General features: G+C 50.2%; 1 protein-coding gene and 1 long non-coding RNA gene across 7 annotated transcripts; both read left to right on the top strand.

Moving 5' to 3' along the window:
• Nucleotides 1-278: 278 nt before the first annotated feature.
• On the top strand, nt 279-14062 carry Gm41937. Of its 5 annotated transcripts, XR_878464.2 has the most exons (4): nt 1338-1577; nt 1665-1881; nt 2946-4024; nt 13882-13911. It is a non-coding gene; the product is annotated as a predicted gene, 41937 (long non-coding RNA). The 5 variants fall into 5 exon arrangements; XR_001779374.2 differs by lacking the exons at nt 2946-4024; nt 13882-13911 and adding an exon at nt 279-597 and having other exon boundaries at nt 1481-1577; nt 1665-2103; XR_878465.2 differs by lacking the exons at nt 2946-4024; nt 13882-13911 and adding an exon at nt 831-894 and having other exon boundaries at nt 1481-1577; nt 1665-2103.
• A 2016-nt stretch (nt 14063-16078) lies between these two features.
• On the top strand, nt 16079-22771 carry Tmem37 (transmembrane protein 37). 2 transcript variants are annotated; one of them, XR_878316.1, is made up of 3 exons: nt 16079-16436; nt 21824-22505; nt 22542-22641. XR_878316.1 is itself a non-coding variant. In NM_019432.2 (2 exons), the coding sequence occupies exons 1-2, from the start codon at nt 16416-16418 to the stop codon at nt 22436-22438; spliced, it is 636 nt and encodes a 211-aa protein (NP_062305.1). In that variant the 5' UTR covers nt 16368-16415; the 3' UTR covers nt 22439-22771. The 2 variants fall into 2 exon arrangements, 1 of the variants encoding a protein (NP_062305.1); NM_019432.2 differs by having other exon boundaries at nt 16368-16436; nt 21824-22771.
• Nucleotides 22772-24450: the final 1679 nt, after the last annotated feature.

Here is a 24450-nt window from a genome sequence, read left to right as displayed (position 1 = left end):
CCCCACATCTCTCTCTCTCTCACACACACACACACACACACACCCCACATCTCTCTCTCTCTCACACACACACACACACACACACACACACCCCACATACCACACACACACACACGAAAAGATTAACCTCAGATGGTGTGCAGGAAAACAGTTCATCACTGGGTTAATCTCTGGAATCTAAAAGACATTTTTTGTTTCGGGGGAATTCTTAAGTATTTGTCCCTAGTCCTTCACTTCCCCCCAAAAGCCAGGTTTAAAAATGGAATTTTACAGCCATCCCCAAAATACAGGAATTTTTAGGCCTTGATATTGGTACTGGGTGTGGAACCCAGGGCCTCACAGATCTTCTCAACCAGCTGGCTCTCTCAGTTGGCTTGTCTGTCTCTGTGCCTTCCCTGGAGGAGAGTCAAATCACTGTCCTTTGTCCCCTTCTATATGGGGACATCCTACAGGGCCCACTGTTACCTCAGACAGGAGCTGTGGCAAGATGGTACACCCCTACCATGTGACCTTCAGGAAGTCGCTTAGCCTGATGGCTTTTCAACCTTAAGCAGGGAGCCAGGACTGTGGGTGAAATGACAGTCTGTCTCTGTGCAGGTGAATAAGGGGACTGAGCTGTGGCCCTGAGGACAAACAAGCATGTGAAAGGAGTAACCGAAGATCCTGTGCAGAAACATAAATGGAAGGGAACTCTAGGGGGTGATGTGACCTCTGTGGGCCAGGTCAGACCCCCAGGAAGGCAGGCTCAAGGCGGGGGAGGAGGGGGAGGGGGAGGGGGAGGAGAGGGAAGAGAATGGGCTTTGTCTTGCCCAGAAGCCCCGCCTCCTAGTGCAGTCTCTTCAGGCCACCACTTGGTTCAGCTGGGTCTCTCTCCCGCCTTTCTCATTCAGAAAGGTATAAATAAGGGCTCCATTTTCTTCTGTTCACTCCCCACCCCCCCACCCCCCCACCCCCCACCCCTGGTACCGGCCATAGCCTCCAGATGTTTTTAAACTCCCTGGTCCTTTGGGCTTCCCTACTCTTCCCAAAGTTTCCTCACTGTGTGGCTGCCTGCAGCATGTGGAGACCTCTATGCTGGCTTACCATCTCCCTTCTCTGGGAAGCTGTGGCATGAAGCTTACTCATCCCGTGGTTTTCCTTAAGCTCTACCAAATTTCCCTGGAGCTTCTGGGTAGGTCTGTCCTTAATTTTGATTTCATTAGTGAGACCAAGCCTAAGGGGGAACCTCGGTTTCCCTTGGGTCATAGGGCGGCTCCACCAGGACCCCCAAGATTCTGCTAACACTTCTCATGTGCCATTTGGTTCCTTAATCCACCAGCAAATAGGAGCTGATCCAGCACCCCTAGACAGCGTCACAAAGGCTCGATGCTTTCCTGTGCTCATAATGAGGATGGGCGGTGCGCATGTAACCACACAGTATTATCATAGCAATAGAGAGCTAACTAAGACACATGCTGCCCAGGTCTGTTTTCTATTGCAGGGATAAGCATGGACCAAAACCAGCTTGGGAAGAAGGGGGTTTCTTTGGTTTATGACTTACAGTCCATCCTGGAGGGAAGTCAGGACAGAAACCCCAGGTAGGAACCTGAAGGCCAAGGCTATGGAAGCGGAGCTTGCTGCCTCCACTCTCCGGCCCCCTCAGCTTACCTCCTTATACATTCCAGGACTATCTGCTCAAGAACGACACTGCCCACGGCATGCTGTCCCTTCTACAGCAATCATCAATATAGAAGATGCCCCTCAGCTTCCCTCTTCTCAGATGTCTCTAGGCTGTGTGGAGTTGACAAACAACCACTCTACACACATGTCTACGTGTTTCGCAGAGAACAGCACATGCTCCTGGGAGAAGAGCAAAAGGACAGCAGGACAGCTTACGGTTTGGTTTGTTTTTTTAGGTTTTGTTTGTTTGTGTGTGTGTGCGCATGGGTGGGTGGTTGGTGATTATCTCCAACTGCATTATTGCATCAGCTGTCCTGTCCTGTAAATGACGAGACTCTGTTCTTTGTTAGGGCTTAAAAAAAAAAAGTCCATCTTGTATGTGAACATTATCTGAACTCACTCCTGTTGTTGAACACATATGATTTACACCCACAGACAACATGAGAGAGATCTGTGAATCTTTTTTCCAGTGTGTGTGTGTGTGTGTGTGTGTGTAGGGGGCACATGTATGTGTGTGAATGTGGAGGGTTATCAATGATCCTTCCTTCTTCTCCCTTATTCGTAGAGGCAGGATGTCTCAATCAAACCCAGAGTTCACTGATGATGGCTAGTCTCTCTACACTTGCCAGCTTGCTCTGGGGATCACCTGTCTCTGTCTTGCAAGGCTAGACTCATAGGAGGCCAACACACCCACCTGGCATTTACATGAGTTCTGGGCATGGAAACCCCTGTCCGTGCTCTTGTGTAGGGAGTGTTTTAACCATGAAATCATTTCCCTAGCTCACACAGTGTGGTGGTACACATTGCATGTCTTCTTCCTGGGTATAATGCAGTAGAAAAAAAAAAGTATGTTCTTTGCATGGATGGGGCCCTGGGTTCAACTCAGAGAGATGTGGGAGTAGGGGAGAGGAGAGAAGAAGAAAGGAGGGAGAGAAGAAGGAAGAAACAAACTCTTACTTGCTAGAAGGTTACATTGCCCACTAACGACTCAATCAATGGTCATTGGTTTCACACGCAGCTGAGTTTCTGGTCAGTGGAAGATAGTTGGAGAATGTTAGGTGGGTAGGATTCTGGCGTTAGGTGTGTCCCAGCTATAACTCAGTACTTCTGCAGTGGGGCCCAGGGTTTCATGTGTTTAGAAGTACGTAAGGGGAGCAGTTCATGGAGCAGCCAGAAGTGGGGAGCACAGGTCAGAGGAGAAAGTCACCAAGATGCAGAATACGGATGCGGGAAAGAGGAAACTGTCTTCATCGTTGGCAAGGAAAGCGTTTCCTCTGCCCTTTCAGGTCCTGGGGAATCTGGGGAAGAAACTGACAAGAGTCTTGCGGACTTGGTTTTCATCCCATACCCATGGATTCACACCCACAAAAGCAACTCACAAAGCAGCCAGTGCTTGGAATTTATATGCCAGTCTCCAGGAGAGGAGGCTATGGTGGGTAACCTTGTTACCTACTTAATGGGATTTGACTCACTACAGAAGCAAACCTCTGCGTGCGTCTATGAAGTTTCCAGATTGTATTCACGGGAGTGGGGAGACCCGTCCCGCCGGGGCAGCACAGTCCATGAGCTGGAATGTCCGGCTTAATGAAAAGGAGTGAGCCTAACCGAACAGAGCTGAGCATGCGCTTCTTTCTCCCCCTCTCCCCCCTCCCCCTCCTCCTTCCTGGAGTGAGTCGAGCAGAGCATGCGCATCTCTCTCTGCTTCCTGGCTGTCGATGGAGCTGCCTCTTCCTCCTGCCTCCACCTTCCCACTCTGAGAGATGCTACCCTTCAACCACCCTCGCAGATAATCCCAAAGGCTCAAAGGTTTGCTTCCCACCTGATTCTGGATCCTGTCAAGGTCACAGTCACTACTGACAGGTGCCGAATTTGTTTCTATTTCCTGACCTCTGGGTTCATCTGCCTGGGTAAGAAACTCGGAGGCTTATGGCATGTCCCCATGACACAGAACACAGATGAAGGTCAAAGCTCTTACCGTGAAGGCCTCCCAACCTGACTTCAGTGCCCATGCTGGCTCCAGACTTTTCAGCATTTGCTTCAAACTCAAATTCAGCCCATTCAGCAGAAGATGACCTTGAACTTCTGATCTTCTGCCTCCGTGTCCAAAGCACCAGGAACGCAGGCAAGCGGCCGGGAGTCAGAATACTAAGATGGAGGAACTTGGCAAAACATGAGAAGAGAGAGAAGCCTCTCACCACCACCAGCAGCAGGGCCAGAATTCTAGCAAAATTAACTGTTTCGGGCTCTCTCTGTTCCCAGCCGCAAACCTGAAGTTTACTAGAAACTGTACCAGAAAACCCAGCAGGAAGAGGTCGCAGCACTAGCGACTGCTGGGTTTACTTTATCAGGTTTCTACCCATCCAAGGTATTTCTGGGGCCTCCTGACATACTGCCCTCATCAAGGGTGGGGTGTGTGTTTCTTAGAGACCTTTTGAGATATACCTTGAGAGTTTCTGAAATGGGACCATGTGCCTAAAGTCAGGACACTCACTCTGACTTGGAGAAGCCCCAGGAATCAGGATTCTGAAGTGGATCCTACCTGCAGCTGTAGGAGTTGCAGGAGGCAGGGCTGGGTCTAGGGGATTGGAATGGGAGTGGCTTCCAGACCAGTTATAAGGAACAGAGACCTCAGCCTATCAGGGGAGGCAGCCCGGTGGGAGGAGACTGGCGCAGAAGTAAGGCCACTAAGTCTGGGTCATCTTCTGTACTTACCACCAAACTGAGCTTATACACTGTGCTTTTAGGCCGTGTATGTCTGAGAACACATGTAAATCCAGCATGCCTGAAGCAGAGGCAGGAGGATTATGAATTAAAAGCCAGCCTGGCAGTTTAGTGGGATCTAGAAGTAAAATAGGAAGAGCTGAAGACTTAGTGCAGTGGTCAGTGCTGGGATCTCTCAGTAGATACTTGGCACTGCAGGGCAATATACAGTTTACCCTTTAGCATCAGGCCAGCGACCAGGGGGGTGGACAAAGCCTGAGGTGGTCTCTCAGGGCAAGGGTTGACTAAGACAGAGAAAGGACCCTAGAGATCCCAAATCATCTTGGTTTTTGTTTTGTTTTAAAAAGAGGTTAAAGTCCAGAGTGGAATATTAAAACCTCTGCTTGAGTTGATAAGTGTTTACACTTACATTATGGATACTTTGTGGCTAGGCATGGTGGTGCACACCGCTAGTCCCAGCTATTTAAGACTCTGAGAAAGGATGGTTTTTGAGCCAGGAGTTTGAAGCAAATGTGAACAACATTAAATTAATTAGTTATTCCTACTACTATGTTAACCTACATGGGGATGGGCAGAGACAGGTGATAGGCAGAGAGAGAGAGAGAGAAGAGACACACAGACAGACAGACAGACAGACAGATCATGCAGGCCCACTGGATGCTAGGGATACAGTTCAGTTGGGGGAGTGCTTGCCTAAAATGCATAAAGACATGGATTCAATCCCGAGCACTGCAGTAAAGCAGGAAGATCAAAGAGGCAGAAGCAGAGGCAGACGAATCTCAGTGAGTTCAAGGCCAGCCTGGTCTACATCGTGAATTCCAGGACAGCCAGGACTATACAGACTTTGTTTGAGACTTTGTTTCAAAAGCCACTTTTATATGTAGGGGCTGGGGAGATGTTTCAGTGATTAAAAGCACTGGCTGCTCTTGCAGAGGATCCAGGACACATGGTGTCTCACACCATACTGAACTCCAGTTCCAAGGGATCCAATGGCCTCTTACCTCCTCAGGCACCAGGCACTCACGTGGTCTACAGACATACATACAGGCAAAACTCTCACACACATACAATAAAATTTAAAAACTCTGATTTTTAAAAAGTATATACACGCACACACATGCACACACATGCATATAGAGTGGGGGATATAGCTTTAGTGGAATAATACTTCCCGGTACGGAAGAGACAATAGGTTTGATATCAGCACCTTAATACACACACACACACACACACACACATGCATCTAACCATCTTTACATAAAGTAAAAGAAAAGATCTGAGAATGTGTATCAATGGTAGAACACTTGCCAGGCATGCACAAGGCAAATCAAACAAGGCTTTGATCCTCAGCCCCAGAGGGAAAATGGTTATGAGAAGAGGGTAGACAACCAACACCAGGAACCAAAACACCCAGTCCAAGGTCCGGAGGCTGCCCCACCCTTCCAGGAGCACCTCCTCAAGTGAAGTCCCGGGAAAGCCCTTGTCTCTCCCTCCTAGGCTGTTGGACCCAGCCTGCTTCCCATAAACATAAAACAGTTGTGGCAGTGTCCAGACAAAGCCCTGCACAGGCTCTTGTGCTTCCCCATCACCAACACACTGCTCATTAGACAAGTCTTGCTGCCCGGTTTTGCTGCCTGGGCCCTGTGGCTCTGCACGGCTCCTGGTAAGGAAGGAATGCTGACACATTCCTGGAGGCAATGAGCTGGCAGTCTGCTCTATAGGATAACCCTGGAACCCCAAGTATACAGGGTGTTTCAGGATGTGCTGACAAAGTAAGTGTTTAATGTCTACACAGGAAAAAGTGATCGGGACCAGGGAGATGTGTCTGTATATATATAGCTTGCCATGCAAGCATGGGGACTGGAGTTTGAACTCCAGACCCTGTGTTACAAAGCTGGGTTTGGTTGTATGAACTCTGACAGCAGCCCATTGAGGAGGTGGGGACAGGGGCAACTCACAGTGAGAGACACTGTCTCAAAGGAACTAGACAGTATTCCTGAGGATAACATTCAACTTTGTCTTCCAGCCTTTCTCTTTGTCCGGCTGTCTGGCTGTTTCTCTGTCTCTGTCTCTGTCTCTGTCTCTGTCTCTCTCTCTCTCTCTTTCTGTGTGTGTGTGGGGGGGAGGTGTCTGTCTCTCTGTGTATGTCTTTGTCTCTGTCTCTATCTCTCTGCATCTCTGTCTCTCTCTCACACACACATATACACACACACACAAACACACAGACACACACACCACACTTCAGAAAAAAAAAAAAGAAAAGAGAAAAAGAAACCAGAGCCAAGGGAGTGGGTGTCACTGTGTCACTCCCGTGGCCCCACCCACTACTGCTTGCAGCTCCAGGAAGGAATGCCCCGGCAGGGTGGGGGGCAGGGTGGGGAGAGGCTCTCTCAGCAGCACTAGAACGCAGTGGAAAATGTCTGTGTTGCAATAAGGTACCTGCAGGTAGGTGGAGAACAGAATGCTGGGCTGGAGGTCAAAGTAGCCGAAGCACAGGGCACCGGGAGGCACAGGAGGAGGGAAAGGAGCCTGCCTATGGGGAGCAGGGTTGGGAGAAGATAACAGCCTGGAGTATAGAGGAGGGGAGTGGAGAGGCAAGACATGCACAGCTCTCTCCTAGGCCACACACCCAAGACACCCGGGAAGAGGCCAGGTGAGGATTAGTAATCCAGATGGAAGCTCTCCAAACGCTCAAGTGAATGACTAGAACACTCCATTGATTCCCAGGCCTCTGGCATGTGCCTGCCCCACCTCACCTTGATGCCAGGGGCCCTTAGTTTCTCTCTCCACCTCTATCTACACAGCTCTCTATAACAACTCAGCTTTAAATATCAGCAAATGGTTTATGCCTATAATCGCAGCACACTGGGGTGTTCCACCACTCAGTTTGTGCAGCTCTGGGGCAGTGGAACCCACAGCTTTGTGCATGTAAGGCAAGTGTGCTGAGCCCCGTCGCCAGCCCAGTAAATGGCTACTGAAAGGAGCTAAAGATATTATAACAGTGGGTGGCCCCTTCTCCACCCCTCTCTTACCTTTCCAACTGCTCTTTTCTCCCTCTGCAACTCTGAGATGTACTCCAACTGCCCCAGAGAATGAGTAATTCTCTTGCATTAGAGTTCCAAGTGATTGAACTAACCCCCCCCCCCCAACATGGCTAACCTGGGCACCACTGTCATGATGTCAGCCAAGGTAAGACACTGAAACTTCTTCGGAGAATTTCAGTTCACGCACCTCACATCTTAAAGGGGAACCCCCAATGCCCAGATCACCTCCCCAGACTAACACTCAGGACAGATGGGCTCAGCTCTCTTATCTAAGGTTCCTGGGAGACAAGACCATCAGACGCTGAATGTCCTGGGCAGTTGGATGGCCAAGATCTAAAGGGTGGAAGGGGCTGCTGACAGTTCTTATGCTCTGTCTCCCATGGTTCTCACATCATCAGGAAAGTCACACGCCACTGGGCAGAACCCTGAGGCTCCGAAAGGGAAGCATTTCTCCAGAACACATTTGCAGTTTGTCTATCAATAAGCCTTGTTCACAGGTTCCACTCCAGGGCTCAGACACAGAACAGTGACAGAGGGACAGAGTCCCATCGCTCAGGGAGATCAGTGTGTTTAGAAAGGACAAGAGGCAGTGTCGTGGTCCACTCCTGGAACCTCAGCTAGTTAGGAGGCTGAGGCAGGAGGACAAAGAATTTGAGGCCAGCCTGGCCTATGTAGGGATGGGAGGAGGAGGAAGTGGGATGAGAATGGGAAGGAGAGGGTGGCAGGAGGGGAGAGGGAGGGAGGAGGGGAAGGGAAGGGAACAGATGGGGAGGAGAGAGACAGGAACGGAAAGAGAGAGGGAAGGGAAATAAAGTAAATATTCAATATTCAGCTGGTGACCAAGAGTATCCAGAGCTGGCTGTGGGTATGGCTCAGTGGGAGAGTACTTACTTAGTATGTACAAAGCAGAGGTCCTGCGCTTGATTTCCAAGAACAAATATACCATACCATACATGTGCACATGCACACACACAAACACATACACACACACTATACACACACACCACACACATATGCACTATACACACACACAAACACACATCCCACACACCACACATACATACAACACATACACCATATACACAATACACACACCACACAGAACATACTTACACACAGCATCACACACACCACACACAAACACATACACACACACACATACCATGTGTACTGGCTAGTTTTGTGTCAACTTGACACAGCTGGAGTTATCACAGAGAAAGGAGTTTCAGTTGGGGAAATGACTCCACGAGATCCAACTGTAAGGCATTTTCTCAATTAGTAATCAAGGGGGGAGGACCCCTTGTGGGTGGGCAGGTGCCATCTCTGGGCTGGTAATCTTGGGTTCTATAAGAGAGCAAGCTGAGCAAGCCAGGGGAAGCAAGTCAGTAAGAAACACCCCTCCATGGCCTCTGCATCAGCTCCTGCTTCCTGCCCTGCTTGAGTTCCAGTCCTGACTTTCTTTAGTGATGAACAGCAGTTTGGAAATGTAAGCTGAATAAACCCTTTCCTTCCCAACTTGCTTCTTTGTCATGATGTTTTGTGCAGGAATAGAAACCCTGACTAAAACACCATGCATACATACGCACACTATACATACACTACACACATATACATCATACACACACACATACCATACACACATATGCCATGCACTCACACAGCACACACATGTACACCATACACACACACCATACACACACACACCATACACTCACACTGATATACAAAGGCAGTAGAGAAATAAGTCTGGGAGAAGTCATGGGGTTCCCCATAGATGTCCATGGAAGGCCAATCACACAGAGAGGTCAGCCCTGAACCTCTGAGATCACTTAGAGATCTGTCTGGAGTCTGAGCAGACAGGGCCAGCTGGAGCCTTGCTAATGAGGTACTTGGGTCAGAGATGAGTCATATGCCTGAGGGAAAGGTCCCAGTAGCCTCAAGGGCCTTGGCAAAGAGGAAGTGAAGATGCCCACAGGCCATGGAATAGAAGGTGCTACACAGGTACCTGTGTTAAAGATGAGGGTCCTGCCATGGGCAGAGGCTGGGCGGCTAGATGGTCAGAGAGGAGAGGGTAAAAGAAAGAAGGAGGAAAAACATGGGGCTAAATTAGTGTCTTAGTTAGGGTTACCATTGCTGTGATAAACACCATGACCAAAACTAACTTGGAAACAAAAGGGTTTACTTCATTCACAGTTCTATTTAATAGTTCATCAAAATCCATGAGAGCAGGCAGGCAGGGCAGGCAGGGCAGGCAGGGCAGGAACCTGCAGGCAGGTGTTGATGCAGAGGTCCCAGAGGGGCGCTGCTTACTGGCTGGCTGTTCCAGGCTTGCTCAACCTGCTTTCTCATAGAACCCAGGACCTCCAGCCCAAAGGTGCCCCACCCACAACAGGCTGGGTCCTCCACCAATCGGTAACTAAGAAAATGCTCTACAGGCCTGCCTACAGCAGGATCTTACAGAGGATCTTACACAGGAGATATTTTCTCAATTGAGGCTCCCTTCTCTGATGACTCTAGCCCTGTCAAGGAGACATAAAACCAGTCAGCACCGTTGGGGAGACGGAGACGGAACTAAATGAAAGGGAGAAGATACTAGACACTTTCAAGGATCATTTCTGTCGTTCAGAAAAGTGTGTGTGTGCACACGCATGCGTGTACGTGCGTATGTGCATGCTTGTGGGTGTGGGTGTCCATGTTCAAATGAGAAGCCAGAAAAGAATTCTAGCTGTCTTCTTATATCACTCTCAGCCCTCAACTTAAAAAAAAATATTTTAAACTAAACTACAAAAGAGTCACTAGCCATTTTTCTTCCCCTCTAATCCCTCTCAGCTATCCTACCGACTCTTCTCCACTGACCGCGTCTCTCTGTACTGTTGCATACATACGTATGCCTCAGCATACAAACCGCCCTGTTCAGTCTCGGCTCAGTGTTACTGCTGTGTACACCACCTCAGGGCTGGCTATCAGATTTGGTACTAGATAAGCAGTTAGGGGTCTCATCCCAGGGAAGACTGTTTCTCCTGGTCTCAGCAAGCCTTGGTTGCCTGTACCTCTTTGTCTATGCTGGGACCACAAGAGATTTCTCTCTTCCAGGTTAGCGTGTCTATTGATCTTCAGGTCTTATTCAGCCATGTTGTTGAAGTATCTTGAGCAAAGCTTCCCTGTCATTTCTAGGAAACACAGTCTCACAGCAGGTCCTCTGGCTTTTAGAGTCTCCCCACCCTCTTTCCACGATGTTCCCCGAGCCTTGGGACTAGGACTTGTGTGGTAGGTAGATGGCCGTACAGGGCCAGAGAACCCATGATCACGCCCTTGCTATATGTTCACTGGTTCTGGTTTTTTATTCTGGTCGCTGTCTGTTCTAAAAGGCAGTTTCCTTGATGAGGAGTGAGAGCTACTCTCATCTGTGGGTATAAGAGGAAATATTTAGGATGCAGCTACACACCCAGCATTTTTATGTAGCTGCTAGAGATCTGAACCTGGTCCTCACCTCACACAGCAAGCACCATTACCCACCGAGCCATCTCTCAGCCCTGAGAGAAGTTAACCCCTAAACCCAAACATTTGTCCCATGGAGACTGAATTTGTCTTCTGTCCATTCCCCTGCTGCTTTCTTGTGGTGTGAGTTCCCTGGCCTCACAGTGTGGTATATGTGGTAACTGAATGATCAATCACTTATTCAATTGCTGTTTTATTAGGTACTCACTGTGTGCCTGCCTCTGTTACAGCTCAGCAAAGTCTTTGGCTTGTCTGAGGTGTTAAAAAGCATAGCTCCAGGCTGAGTGACACAAAGCTGTCGTTCTAAGTCACCGAGAAGCGTCAGAATCCTCAACTGATAGACCCCATGAATTCCAGACCAATCTGGACAACACAGCGAGATCCAGTCTCTAAAGTATAATTAATTAATCTTGCGTCTATCCATTCTTGTGACTGTGTATATGCAGAGAACAACCTCAAAATTTTGTTCCTCAGGAGCCATCTACTTTATTGGTGGTGGTGGTGGTGGTGGTGGTGGTGGTGGTAGCGGTGGTGGTAGTGGTGTGTGTGTGTGTGTGTGTTAGGGGTGCACTTGTGTGACAGAGTACATGAGCATATCAGAGGACAGTTCACGGGTTCTGGGAACTGAACTCAGGCAGTCAGTCTTGCAAGGCAAGTCCTTTAACCACTGAGCCATCCAGGAAATTGAGGCCCCACCCCTCCCCAACCCCACCCTTCCCAATCTTGGGTTTTGGGTTTTGGTGTGGGGGTTATATTTTTAGGGAGATACTGAGTAGGCTGACTGGCCAGCTAGCCTCGGGCTCTCTCTACCTCCCAGTTCTTGGAAACACAAACTCAGGGCCTCACTCTGACAACAAAGATGCCTTACTGACCGAGCCTCAGCCTCATCTCCCAGCCTCAATTAATTAATGAATTGTTCAAGTTGCGGGGCACCCACCCAAAATGAACCTGTTAGCTGCCTTCTAAGAAATAATGATTAGAGAAACAACAGCCCAACTCCCAAACCAGGCCAGCTTCCGGTGTCATCCTGATAATGAGGCTTCTCACAGCGCTAATCCTTACCCATAACACAGCCTGGAGTAATTTGATGCTAAATTGATGCCAGTATTTTTCCCGACAGTTCCCACCTTACAAGGAACTTTGGAACTAACAATCTGCCTTTTTGTTTCAAGTTTCTGTTTTCCTCAAGCCTCCTTTCTGCCTATAAGACCAACCTCCCTAGTTCTGCTTAGTTGGGGGTTGGGGGTGGGGGAGGGGGGTGCGTCCTCTCTTATTGGATGGATGTCCTGATTTGTGTGCTTTTGTTCCCGGGCAGACCTGACATTGTGAAGGAAGAGGGCGTGTGAGATGGGAGGGGGAAGGGAAGAGAATGGAAGAGCTGTTGTAGACATGGTGTTCTTCATCGTCTTTTCTCAGGGGGCACCTGACCCCAAAACTCCACAGGGTGGGTGGTAGATACTACATAGTAATAGTTTTCTTTTCCCTTTCTTCTTTTCTCTCTTACATTTTATTTATTTATTTATGTGTGTATATGCATAAGTGTGTGCATGCACGTGTGTGTGTGTGTGTGTGTGGCAAACTAAAACAAACACACACACAAAGGGGGGTAGCCACGGCAAACTGGGTTGTCATTCCACCCTGCATTCACCTTGTCTTTGAGATGTGGTCTTCCACTGTCCTGGAACTCACCAAGTAGGCTAAGCTTGGTGAGAGTGGATAGCTGTCTCTGCCTCTCTGGTGTTGGGATTACAACTGGGTCATAGTGCCTAGCTTGCTTTATGTGGGTTCTGGGTATTGAACTCACATCCTCCTGCTTACCAACAGAATCATCTCTCCAGCCCTCTGGTTCTTCTCTTTTTGTTTTTTGTTTTTGTTGTTGTTTGTTTGTTTGTTTTGTTTTTTTGAGGCAGGGTTTCTCTTATAGCCCTGGCTGTCCTGGAACTCACTCTGTAGACCAGGCTGGTCTCAAACTCAGAAATCTGCCTGCCTCTGCCTCCCGAGTGCTGGGATTAAAGGCGTGCACCGCCACCACACCCAGCTCTAAAGGTGCACAATTTTGTTTGTTTGTTTGTTTGTTTGTTTGTTTTTTGCCTCTGGTTCTTCTTATGTGTGGTGCTGGCAATCGAACCCAGGGACCTGTACACACGTGTGTCCGTGACAGGCAAGCCCTCTCCCACTGACTTGCACTCCTTGCTCAGATATGATGTCTTAAGAATTTTGGGGGCAAGAAGAAGCAATGTGTTGTAAAACCCAAGCTGCGGGAGAGTGATTGTTGACTGACTAACAAAGTTAATGAGTTTTGATTGCAGCAGTTCACCTGGGAACTTTAAATCACTGTACCTGGGTCTTATCAGAGAGTAGTGGGACATGGGGGGGGGGTCTCTTTTAAGAGCATTCCTTTTTCTCTAAGTCTGAGCAGGTTTATAACTGGGAGGAGGGGGCAGAGGCTCACACCTGTCCGACCATCTGGAGAAAAGGCAGACAGAGCATGTCAAGGAACAGAGAGACTGTGTGCTGTTTCAGAGCTCACCCTACCTGTCCAAGCTGCCCCTGGCTCTGACACCCAGGCTCTACCCTGCCTGTTCCTGTCTACCATGGACTCCTTCCTAGGACATTCCTGTTGTTACTGGAGTTTTGAAGGTCACAGCCTGGACCCTGGCAACCCTAACAAGCCAGACTCTGCCACTGGTCCTCAAAGGGCTGATTCAACAGACAAGTGGGAAGTGAAAAGCAGAGAGTTATTCACTGGCCATACCCCAAACAAGAGGAACACCCTACTCTAGCCTCAGGGTCCTGACACGAGGTTCAGGTTTAAACAGAGGGCAAGAGCTGTGTATAGCCAAGCTGTCCTGGCCAAGGTGTGGCCATGCCCATCACTGACCCAGCCTTGTCTCAGCATCAGTCTCTCCCACAAGGTGGTCTAACAAGTTACCAGGGTTGTTTAAAAATCTCTTCCCAGGGCTGGAGAGATGGCTCAGTGGTTAAGAGCACCGACTCCTCTTCCGAAGGTCCTGAGTTCAAATTCCAGCAACCACATGGTCACTCACAACCATCTGTAATGAGATCCGATACCCTCTTCTGGTGCATCTGAAGACAGCTACAGTGTACTTAGATATAATAATAAATAAATCTTTAAAAAAGATTGTCTCTAGGAGACAAATCTCTGCTCTCGATGGTACCAGGCCCAGTCTTTCCTTCTCTAGCACGGGCTTCCTGGGGAAATTCCAATTCCTTGGGATCCATGTCTGAAAGCCAAAGGGAGAGAAGCACACGACCTCACTGAGTAACCCAGGCTAGCCTATGTGATCAGCATGTCTCTGCTTCGAGGGTGCCAGCCTTAAAGGCCTGTGCCACCACAAGGGTCTCTCTTTGTAATGTCTCTGCTTCTGCCTCGGGATAATGTCTGCCTCTGTTGTGGCACTGGGAAGAGGGTGTGTGCTGAGGGAGTGTTGTGGGTTCCTCAAGCCTAGGGTGCCAGATCTTGGCACAAGCCCCACCCAGACTCCAGGCGTTTGTTCTGTACTCCCTTTGGGAACTGGACAGACACTTCCTCATTTCTGCTTCTTAGACCGCCTTGTCAGCAAGAAGGTCTTTAGCTGTTGTATAAACAGCTAAAAGGCACCCTACCCACAGACATGTACACTCTCAGAAGGCACGAGATGGGAGCAGATTATGAAACTGGACAACTATTTTTTTTCCCTCTTTTTGAGACAAGGTCTCATGTGGCCCAGACTAGCCTTAAACTTATCATGTAGTCAAAAATGACTAAACTTCTGATCCTCCCAACTCCACCTCCCAAGTGCTGTGATCTCAGGTGTTTATAACATCACACCTCACTTATGTAGTCCTGGGGATGGAATGCAGGCACGGGCCATGCTCAGATCTGGTGAAAAAGAGCAACCCAGGTTCCTCCAGAGAGTATTCTAGAACTGCTTCAAAGGACAGCCAGGCCCCCAGGCTGGGGGAGAGCTAGGTGCTCCTTGCACTGGAGAAATGAACACCTGGCTTCTAGAATCCTGGACTGGGGAGAAAGCAGGTAGTGCCATGGAGAGGAGGCCGGTGGATGGAGAAAAGCCAAGTGGCTGGATGGACCTGGCCGACTGCCCTTAGTCTTAGCTCAGGCTCTAACCCAGAGCTAGCAGTACCTAACGCCACTCACGGCAGGTCTCAGCCTGGTCCCACTGGTCAGAAGTTCCAGGGAGGGGCCCAGCAATGTGTGTTTGCAGCAGCCAGCATCTCAGCTAGCCTTCACTCAGAGTGGGAAAGCAAGAGGAGGCAGGGACATGTGTCCACACCCTATCTGTCTGCCCCAGGACTGGCTCTGGGGCTGAGCAAAGCTTTCTGTGGAATCAGATGAACTGGGAAGCAGAGAATGCATGTGAGGCCGCATCTTCCTGGTTTCCCTCATGGCTCCTTCCAGAGGATATAAGTGTATTCTTTTCAATGTCCATAGGTAAACAAGAGAGCAATCTGCTGGCCAGAACAAGATAGATGATTTATTCCATCTAATCTAGTCCTTAGTCAGCATCTTACTTTATTTTATTTTATGTAGGACCCCACCCACCTTCTTCCCCAGGCTGGAGGAAGGAAGTAGGAAATGCTAGCTGAAACCCTCGCCCTCAGACCACACCTTCCACCCTTTGGGGGTGGGAGTATTTTAGCATACCCATCTATACCCCCTCCCACTCTCCTTTACTTATGCGGCTGGGAAAAGAATCTAGGGCCTCCTGCTTGCTGCACTAAGCTCTTAGTCACCCCTCCACGCCTCCTCCCTCCTGTCCTTTCTCTTCCTCCCCCTCCTCTTCCTTCCCAACCCTCTCCTCCATTCTCTCCGTGATTACAGAGTCTGACCCTGTATCCCAGGCTGCTCAAATAACCCAGACTGGCCTTTAACTCAAGGCAATCCCTCTGCATCAGCCCTTCAAATGCTGGATTTACAGGAATCTGCCACCACATTTGACCTAGTGTTTGCTGATAGTTCCCGAGGGGACTAGGAGTCAAGGACGCCGTCACATCCTCCTTAACGAGTAAACTAAGACAAGTGAAGGTTCTGGTCCACTCACATGTCACAAAAGCTTTGTAACAGGCCAGCCAATCACATAGTATCTCACTTATTAACCAAGGCTCTGCGGTGTTAAACTAGCGGTCCAAGGTCACACACCCGGTGTAGAAACCAGAATCCTGGCGGGATCCTCCACTTTGCACCTAGGTGCTCCTTCCCGACTCTTGGCCCTTCAATCTTGGACTGGAACCAAATCTCCCAGTCCTCGAGGAATCTGCATCCAGGGGAAGATCGCGAGCCGGGTCACCGCTCACCCCTTCTCTGGGACCCAGGGCGCTGCTGAGTCAGCGTAACCCGAGCAGCCCAGTGACCGCGAAGCCCCCGCCCCCGGCTTGCGCCCCGCCCAGATAGAGGGCCAGCCCCGTGGCCGAGCACAAGTGCACGAGTGCGACAGCTAGGCCAGGCGACAGCGCTGCCTACCAGAGCGCAGCATGACGGCCATCGGCGCGCAGGTAACCTGAGGGACCCGCGGGGCGCAGAGCCGGGGTACAGTCTATCATGGGGGAGGACTGGGAACTCTCAGTGACTGAAACTTTGGGTTAGGGTGACAACTCCCCAAGGTGCCCAGGTCTTTCTGGGACACCCTTCCCCCGGAAGGTTCCTCTGAGAGGTCGGGGGGGGGGGGTACCTGCTACCCCAATGCAGCTCGCTCTGCACGGTCTTCTCGGCCTCTGATGAGCACCAGAGACCACCAAACTTTTTTGCAGGGTCACCAGTTAGGCTTTTCTCGGGGGTCGTTGAGAATCTTTAAAAACTGGGGGTCTAGAGTTGCGGACTGTCAGGGTAGACTTAGAAAATGCCAGGCTTGGTTTATGTAACGGACGAGGACGTTGCTCGCGAAGCCAGAACTTTCTGAGAGGGCGACTGCAAATATCATCTTCCTCCGAAGCGCGTTTGAGGAGTTAGGTGGAACTGAGGTGGGACTGGATTCGCTGGGGACCTGACACTCGAGGTAAACGGTTCCCAGGACAGGAGCGGCCGCTTCCCCTAAGATCTGGCTTCTTTTGGAGCAATGCTGAGTGTTTGTGTTGGCTGAGAATCTCTGCATTCCTGCCCGCTTCAAAAGGCGGTCGGAAGTGTCCACTACCCCGCGGGCCAGCTTCCTGCTCACCCAGGCATCCCGGTGGCTGGCTGTGCTCCAGGCTGTCCACTGTCCGGTCTTGCCCTGAGAAGTACAGAGGTCAGTTGACTCTGCCTCCAGGTGCTCAGGCCCTGATAATTTTAGGTACTGTTCCGCCCATTAATCATTATTTTTATCATTATCAGCACTGCTTGAGATAGACAGGATCTGTTCTTTGTTGCTCAGGATGCTCTTAGACTCCTGGGCTCAATTCACCCTGCTTCCTTAGCCTTCCAGTAGCTGGCATTATAAGAATAGGCCACCTCTACAGCTCTACCCATTCTACAGAGAGATAACTGAGGCTCGAAAGTAACCTGGCCACAGTGGGTAGCCAAGTGACAGGATGTACACAAATTCAGGTCTTCCCAACTCCGAACCTCACTCACACTTTTGGTAACAAGAAGAAAAGAAAAACCTTGCAAGGCCACCCTCAAACTCTTTTATCCAGAACTCAGTTGCTAGGGTGTGGTAGGGACTCTGATTCGGTGACTTGTTTTTCTTTGTTCCTGGGTATATTCCAGACCATCTCCAGGGAAGGGAAGGCACAGGAGGAATGGAGGAATGAGCCAAGGTGTGGGGGCACCCCTAAAGGAGATACTCAGAAACCAGTGTGGGTGTGGGAGGAGCTAAACTAACCCGCCATAGGTAGGAGCCCCTTTAGGGGAAGAGGGAGGAGGGAGGGGAGGAGGGAGAGGGGAGGAGGAGGGAGAGAGGGTGAGGAAGAGGCAGTAAGAGGTAAAGGGGTGGGAGAAGGAGAGAGGGGGAAGAGAAAGCAAGGGAGAGGCAGCAAGAGGAGAGGGAGGAGGGAGCAGAAGAGGAGGAAGGAGGACAGGAGGCATATTTGCCCCAGACTCAGCTGCCTGTGCAAGTGAGGAAGATGAGCTACACCCATCTGTCAGCGCAGGGTGGGAGAGCACTCGTCCCTATTCTGAGGGGAACTTGAACAATGACTTCATCCCATAACAGTACCTAAGGTCCCTAAGGTGTTAGGTACCATTATCACCCTTCAGTGGAGATGAGGAGACCGGGTAATAAATGACAGGCAAAACCCAAGACCTGTTAGTGCAGGCCTCCCCTTTCTAGCTCCTTGAGAGACTGGGGCAGGAAGATCGCAGGTTCAAGGCCTACCTGGGCTAGAGCGAGTGTTCATCAGACTGTCTCAGAAGAAAACATTTAAGAAGTGTGTGTGGCTAGGGTGGAGCACTTGCCTAGCACGCAAGGGTCTATGCACTTAGCGAGAATGGGCACCAGGCCTCGAGCATGCAAGCAGTGGTTGAGCTGAAAGAAACAGTTAGGCACAGGCTGACGAAGAAAATTTCCTGTGTTAGGGGTAGTCAGCTCTGGGATGGCGGCCTGACACAGGCTTGGCAGAGAGCTCATTAAAGAGCAGTGGATACAGGAATGTGAAAAATGATTATACATCGTTGGGGTGTTATTGGTCTTGGGAAGCAGAGGCCCATCCGACATGGCATTGGGGTTAGCCTCATAAGCCTGGCAGAGTCAAAGCAACAGGTCAGTGGGAACCATCAGGGTCACACAGGTTCAAAGGGGATGAGAAGTGTTAGCATTGGGAGTCAAGGCCCTGTTTGAAGGGACTGTCTTAAGGCACAGAGAGATGAGGCTGTTGGGCAGGACTGGCTGCCCGCTTGCCCTTTTCTGCCCCCCCCTCTCAGCACCTGCCACTCAGCTGTGCCACCCTGCCTCCAGGAGAGCATTCCAGAGTCAATGGACGCTCGGTAGATATGACAGTGGTATGGGGTGAGGCACACAGGTTCAAGATGAAGATTGCTGGTGAGATGGACCACTCTGAAGAATTGAGAGCCAGCTGTGGGCCACACATTTCATATGTGGGGGCCAGGAGCATGGAATAACCTGAAGTGCCCTTCCGCCTCAGCCTCTGTCTACCTTGGTTTTGTTTGTTTGTTTTGGGTTTTGTTTGTTTGTTTGTTTGTTTTTTCAAAACGGGGTTTCTCTGTATAGTCCTGGCTGTCACTTTGTAGACTAGGCTGGCCTTGAACTCAGAAATCCACCTGCCTCTGCTGGGATTAAAGGCGTGTGCCACCATGCCCGGCTTCTACCTTGTTTTTTGAGACAGTGTCTTTCACTGGCCTAGAACTCAGCTAAACTGGCAGACCAGCCATTCCAAGTGGCTTGCCTGTCTCCCTGATGCTGAGACTACTAGCACCCACTACACCCAGGCTTATTATTATTTTTTTTTAATATGGGTTCTAGGGATGGAATTCAGGTCTTTGTGTTTGCAAGGCAGATATTTTACTGACTACCCCTTTGATGCCAGGCTCTCTTCCTGGCCTGGAACTCACCAAGTAGGTGAGACTGGCTGATCAGTGAGACCCTCCCTGCTACCTCCCCTTCCCCAGTGTGCAACAAGCCCCTCTTTTCTCCTGGCATCTGGGGATGGAGCTCAGGTCCTTAAGCTTACAAGCACTTTCCAGGCTGAGCTACCTTCCGGGTCCCACTTGTCTTCATCAACATGAACCTTTAACCCCTTGCAGTTTTACGAGTGGTCAGTGAGTTTTAATGAAGCCTGCTTCAAGTCAAAAGAAGGATATGTGACACCAGATCTCTGTCACCTCTGTCTGATCCCTGGTGTGGCGTCTTAGCACCTGGAGATTAAAGTCCAGCCTGGGACTGGGACAGGCGGGGCTGAGGACAGGACTAGATGTGCCTGTTTTCCAGACAGTGTGAGGCCTTGGGTCAAAAGGTGTCTGAACTGACCTAATGTGTCTTGTGATGTGTTTTTTGCATCCTTGGCTGTCCCATCTTGTGACCATATTAGTCTCTAGGGATTTTATAACCCTGCCAGGTGCTTTCCCGCAGGGATCGCCAGCTTCCCTGGGCAGACGAGAAAGCAAGTGCCCACTGGAGAGGTGGCTCCACTGGGAAAGGGCCTGCCTAGCATGGGCGAAACCCTGCTCCCAAACGCCAGCACCAAACAGACAACTGTGGCGGTTCTGCCGCCGTCCCAGGAGGAAGAAGGGATATATAAAACTCCAGCTCAAAATAAAGGGAGAAAAGAAGAGGAGAGAGAGAGAGAGAGAGAGAGAGAGAGAGAGAGAGAGAGAGAGAGAGAGAGAAGCACATATGAGCACACACATGGAAACCATAGGCCGGTGCCAGGGTGTCTTCATCTACTTAACTGTTTGAGACATGTCTCTCACTGAATCTGAGCCAGGCTGTCTGTCCTGTGAGCTCTAGAGATCCAAGCCCTTAACCCCAGCCAGCACTGGAGTTACAAATATGCATCCCCTCCACGTCTGGCTTTTATGGGGGGTGCTAGAGACCTGAACTCAGTCCCCGTGCTTGCATGGCGGGTCTTTACTGACTCACTATGTCCCCAGCCCTAGCAGACATCCTCCCAACCGTCTGCCAGGAGCCAGGCTCAGTACCACATCTTAGAGGTGTGGCCCACACTTGCCTCTGGAAATCCTTGTTTACAGCTGGTGGGTGGTGCTCCCTGAAGTCCCCCTTTCTCACCCCCCCCCCACCCTCATTTCCCAGCACCACCCAGTCCACATGAGGGACCTGCTTTTTCTTACCTCCCCATCAGTGGTGTGGTCTGTTTCTTAACATCCTATGAAGCGAGTCATTTAACTTAGACTGGGCAGGAGGCTCAGTGTACAAGGAATTTCAAGTGGAACTTTTGCTTCCCCATGTTCTCTCTCAAGTGCCTACCAAGCGCACAGGCCTAACGCCCATGCCAGGTGCTGGGAATACCCCAGTGTCTTGACATGTGGCCTTGCCCTCCTAGGGAGACACAGTGTCCCAAGTAAGGCAGTCAATAGCACGTCATTCCAGTGACCATCAGAACGGAGCAGAGAACAACATGGGGAGGGTACCTCTGTGGAGAAGAGCAGTAGAGGACCCACTGAGCTGGCTGGGTGGGAAAGGCCTCTTTGACAAGCATGAGAACTGAGGTGGAGGTGGTGTCATTCCTGGGGGTGGGGTGATGATGGAGGGGAGGAGGGGAACTACTCAGGAGGTTTGAAAGAGGGCCCAGGCATGGAACTATATTAATCAGATTGCCATGTTGTGTGTGTGTGTGTGTGTGTGTGTGTGTGTGTGTGTGTTCATGAGCGAGCTCACTCAAAAGCCTATATGCATGTAGAGTTCAGAAGCCAACCTTAACTGTTGTTATTTAGGCATCATCTTCTCTCCCTTTCCCTGTCCTGCTCCCTCCTCCTTCCCCTTCCCCTTCCCCTCCCCCTCTCCTCCCCCTCCCCCTCCCCCTCCTCCTTCCCTTTCCCTTTCCCCTCTCCCTCTCCCTGACTTGGCCTGGAGCTCATCAAAGTCCCTAGCTCATCCTAGGCTAGGCTGGATGGCCAGCAAACCCTGGGATCTGACTATGCCTGCCTCCCCAGCACACATTTTCTACTTAAAGCAAGCACTTTACCAACCAGGCCGGCTCCCCAGCTCCAGTTTGGGCTTATCATTCTGGGTAAAGGTCCTGAGATGAAGAACAGTAAGGGATAAGTTTGTAATTGGTAACCGCCTGGCTGGGCTCAGGAGAGGAGGGAGGACAGGTAGAAAGGAATGCCCCCTTCCCGGTGAAGTCGGGTCTAATGGGAAGCAGGGTAGGGGTTGTTCAATGTTTTCCATGGTATCAGAGCAGAAAGCAGGGCTGGAGGAAGTGGGATTGCATGGCGGTCTTCCCTGGTGTCGCAGACCCTTGCTAACTCATTGCTTCCTGGTGTCTTCCAGGCCCACAAGCTGTTGGGCCTTAAGAGGCCCCACCGGTCTTTCTTTGAGTCCTTCATCCGGACACTCATCATCGTGTGCACTGCCCTGGCTGTGGTCCTTTCTTCAGTCTCCATCTGCGATGGCCACTGGCTCCTAGTGGAGGATCATCTCTTTGGGCTGTGGTACTTCTGCACCATCGGCAACCACAGTGAACCACACTGTCTGAGAGACCTGAGCCAGGCCCATATGCCCGGGCTGGCTGTAGGCATGGGCCTAGCACGCAGTGTGGCCGCCATGGCAGTGGTGGCTGCCATCTTCGGCTTGGAGATGCTCATTGTGTCCCAGGTGTGTGAAGATGTCCGCTCACGGCGCAAGTGGGCCATCGGTTCCTACCTCCTCCTGGTTGCCTTTATCCTCTCCTCTGGGGGCCTCCTCACCTTCATCATCCTGCTCAAGAATCAGATCAACCTCCTGGGCTTCACCCTGATGTTCTGGTGTGAATTCACTGCCTCCTTCCTCTTCTTCCTCAATGCCGCCAGCGGCCTTCACATCAACAGCCTCACTCAGCCCTGGGACCCTCCAGCAGGGACCCTGGCTTACAGAAAGCGAGGTTATGATGGGACTTCTCTGATATAGGACCTCTGGCTGAGATTGAATAGGACAACCAATGACCTTGACACTGCCTCTTAGGCACTTAGCTCTAGCAATGCCCTGGAAGTCTCTTCAGCTGAGCTCCAGGGCAAAGGCAGAAGGGTGCCTCTGTACGACGGCACAGTGAGCTGGATAGGTTAGTCATGCTATTAAAATCTCAATTTGAAAGTAAGGAGAGTATCCTAAAATGTCTTCCTACGGTGTTTTCTTCCCTGACTGGAATAGGGTTTGAAAGAGACCAAAAGTCAGTTCCAGAATGGCTGCCCAGCTACGTAGGGCTCATGCCTGTTTCATTGATTACAGTGGGATGTGGGCTGGAGAGGTCCTATGACTCTTTTTAAATGTGTGTGTGTGTGTGTGTGTGTGTGTGTGTGTGTGATATGAGTGTGTTCATGTCTTCACCTGTGTATGTATGGGTTCATGTATGTGAGGATATACGTATGGTGGTCTCACATGGACATCTGGACTCATCCTTAATTGATTTCCTATCTTTTTCTAAAGGCTTATTTATTTAACTATTTATTTTCTGTGTATGAGTACCCTATCTGCATATATACCTACATAACAGAAGAAGGCATCAGATCACACTATAGATGGTTATGAGCCACCACCATGTGGATGCTGGAGATTGAACTCAAGACAGTGCTCTTAATCACTAAGCCATCTCTCCATCCCCTGCTTTTCTACCTTATTCATTGAGGCAGGGTCTCTCAACCAAACCCAGAGCTTACCCATAAGGCTAATCTCATGAACTAGCTCACTCTAGACATGCCCTGACTCTGCCTCCAAGGCCTAGAAATATAGGTGAGTCGCCATGCCCATCCCACACTTATGTGGGTTATAAGGATGCTTGCATGGCAAGTGATTTAACCACAGAGCAATCTCCCAGCCCAGCTGCTGGGACGCTTGAGGTTTCTAAGAATGGCTCAGTCCTCCACCTAAAGGACCAGTCAGAGCCTGGGACCTTCTCTCGTCAGCTTCAGGGGACTTTGCACATATTTTCCTGTCTTTATCAGGATTCCCCACAGAAAGTCTTGTGGACAGTAGCTTTCAGTATATTGACTTAAAGTACCCCCTGCCCTGTCCTTTGTGTGGACCTACAAGCTCTGGAACACCCCAGTTTCTAACAGGATCTAACTGTTCTCTCTCTGGGCTTAGTTTGAAGACTTCCTGGAACAACTGCCCCCGCAAGGACGCTCAGGTGATTTCTAACATAATCGTTCCTGAAGCTGGTTTAGACTCAGGACTTTTGTGAGACGGTCCATTGTGAGGTTCTGGTGGCCTCTGGGTCCGTTTCTGATCCTGGAACGCATTTCAAAGAGCACAGGCTTTCGAGGCTGAACTCCACAGTGGGTGAGGAGACAAACAGATATTGTGTAATAATTAACAGCTTGCAGAGGATAGGTGGAGGTGAAAGGGGTCAAGAACCAGTGGAGATTTCCATATTCACTGGAAAAACTGTGCTCGCTCTATCTCTCTCTCTGTCTCTCTCCTGTGTGTGTGTGTGTGTGTGTGTGTGAGTATGTTGCATGTGCTTGCATGTATGCATGTGCATGTGTGTGCACCAGTGTATGGAAGCCAGAGGACAACCTTGGGTGTGTTGTTTCTCAGATGCTTTCCACTTGTGTGTGGATGTGGGCACACACATGCCACAGCACACTGGTGGGCTTTACAGGCCAGTATTCTCATTTGGTCTCCTCCTTCCATCTTGTTCAAGACAAGGTCTCTGCTGCATATGCTGGGCTAGCCAGCTGGTGAGCTCCCAAGGTTTTCCATCTCTCTCTTCACCCTGAGGGCACTGGGACTATGGGTGTGGTCACAACTGCATCCAGCTTTACATGGGTGCTGGGAATCCCAGCTTGAGTGGTCAGACAAGAGCAGCAAGTTCTTGTACCCACGGAGCCATCTGCCTGGCCCCATTTGGTTTTTCGAGTTGGTCTGTCTCAGGTCTAGAATTTGCCAAGTGGTGTAGATTGGCTGACCAGTGAGTTCCAGAG

This window comes from Mus musculus, chromosome 1 (genome assembly GCF_000001635.26).
Source record: "Mus musculus strain C57BL/6J chromosome 1, GRCm38.p6 C57BL/6J".
NCBI classification, from domain to species: domain Eukaryota; kingdom Metazoa; phylum Chordata; class Mammalia; order Rodentia; family Muridae; genus Mus; species Mus musculus.
The sequence above is the reverse complement of the archived record's forward strand: the minus strand, read 5'-3'. Positions and strand labels throughout refer to the sequence as shown.

Bases quoted from the DNA above. Each gene is read 5' to 3' on its own strand.
- Tmem37 (NM_019432.2), top strand. From the start codon at position 16,416: ATGACGGCCATCGGCGCGCAG. The intron at 16,437-21,823 runs GTAACCTGAGGG...GGTGTCTTCCAG, and splicing joins TGACGGCCATCGGCGCGCAG to GCCCACAAGCTGTTGGGCCT.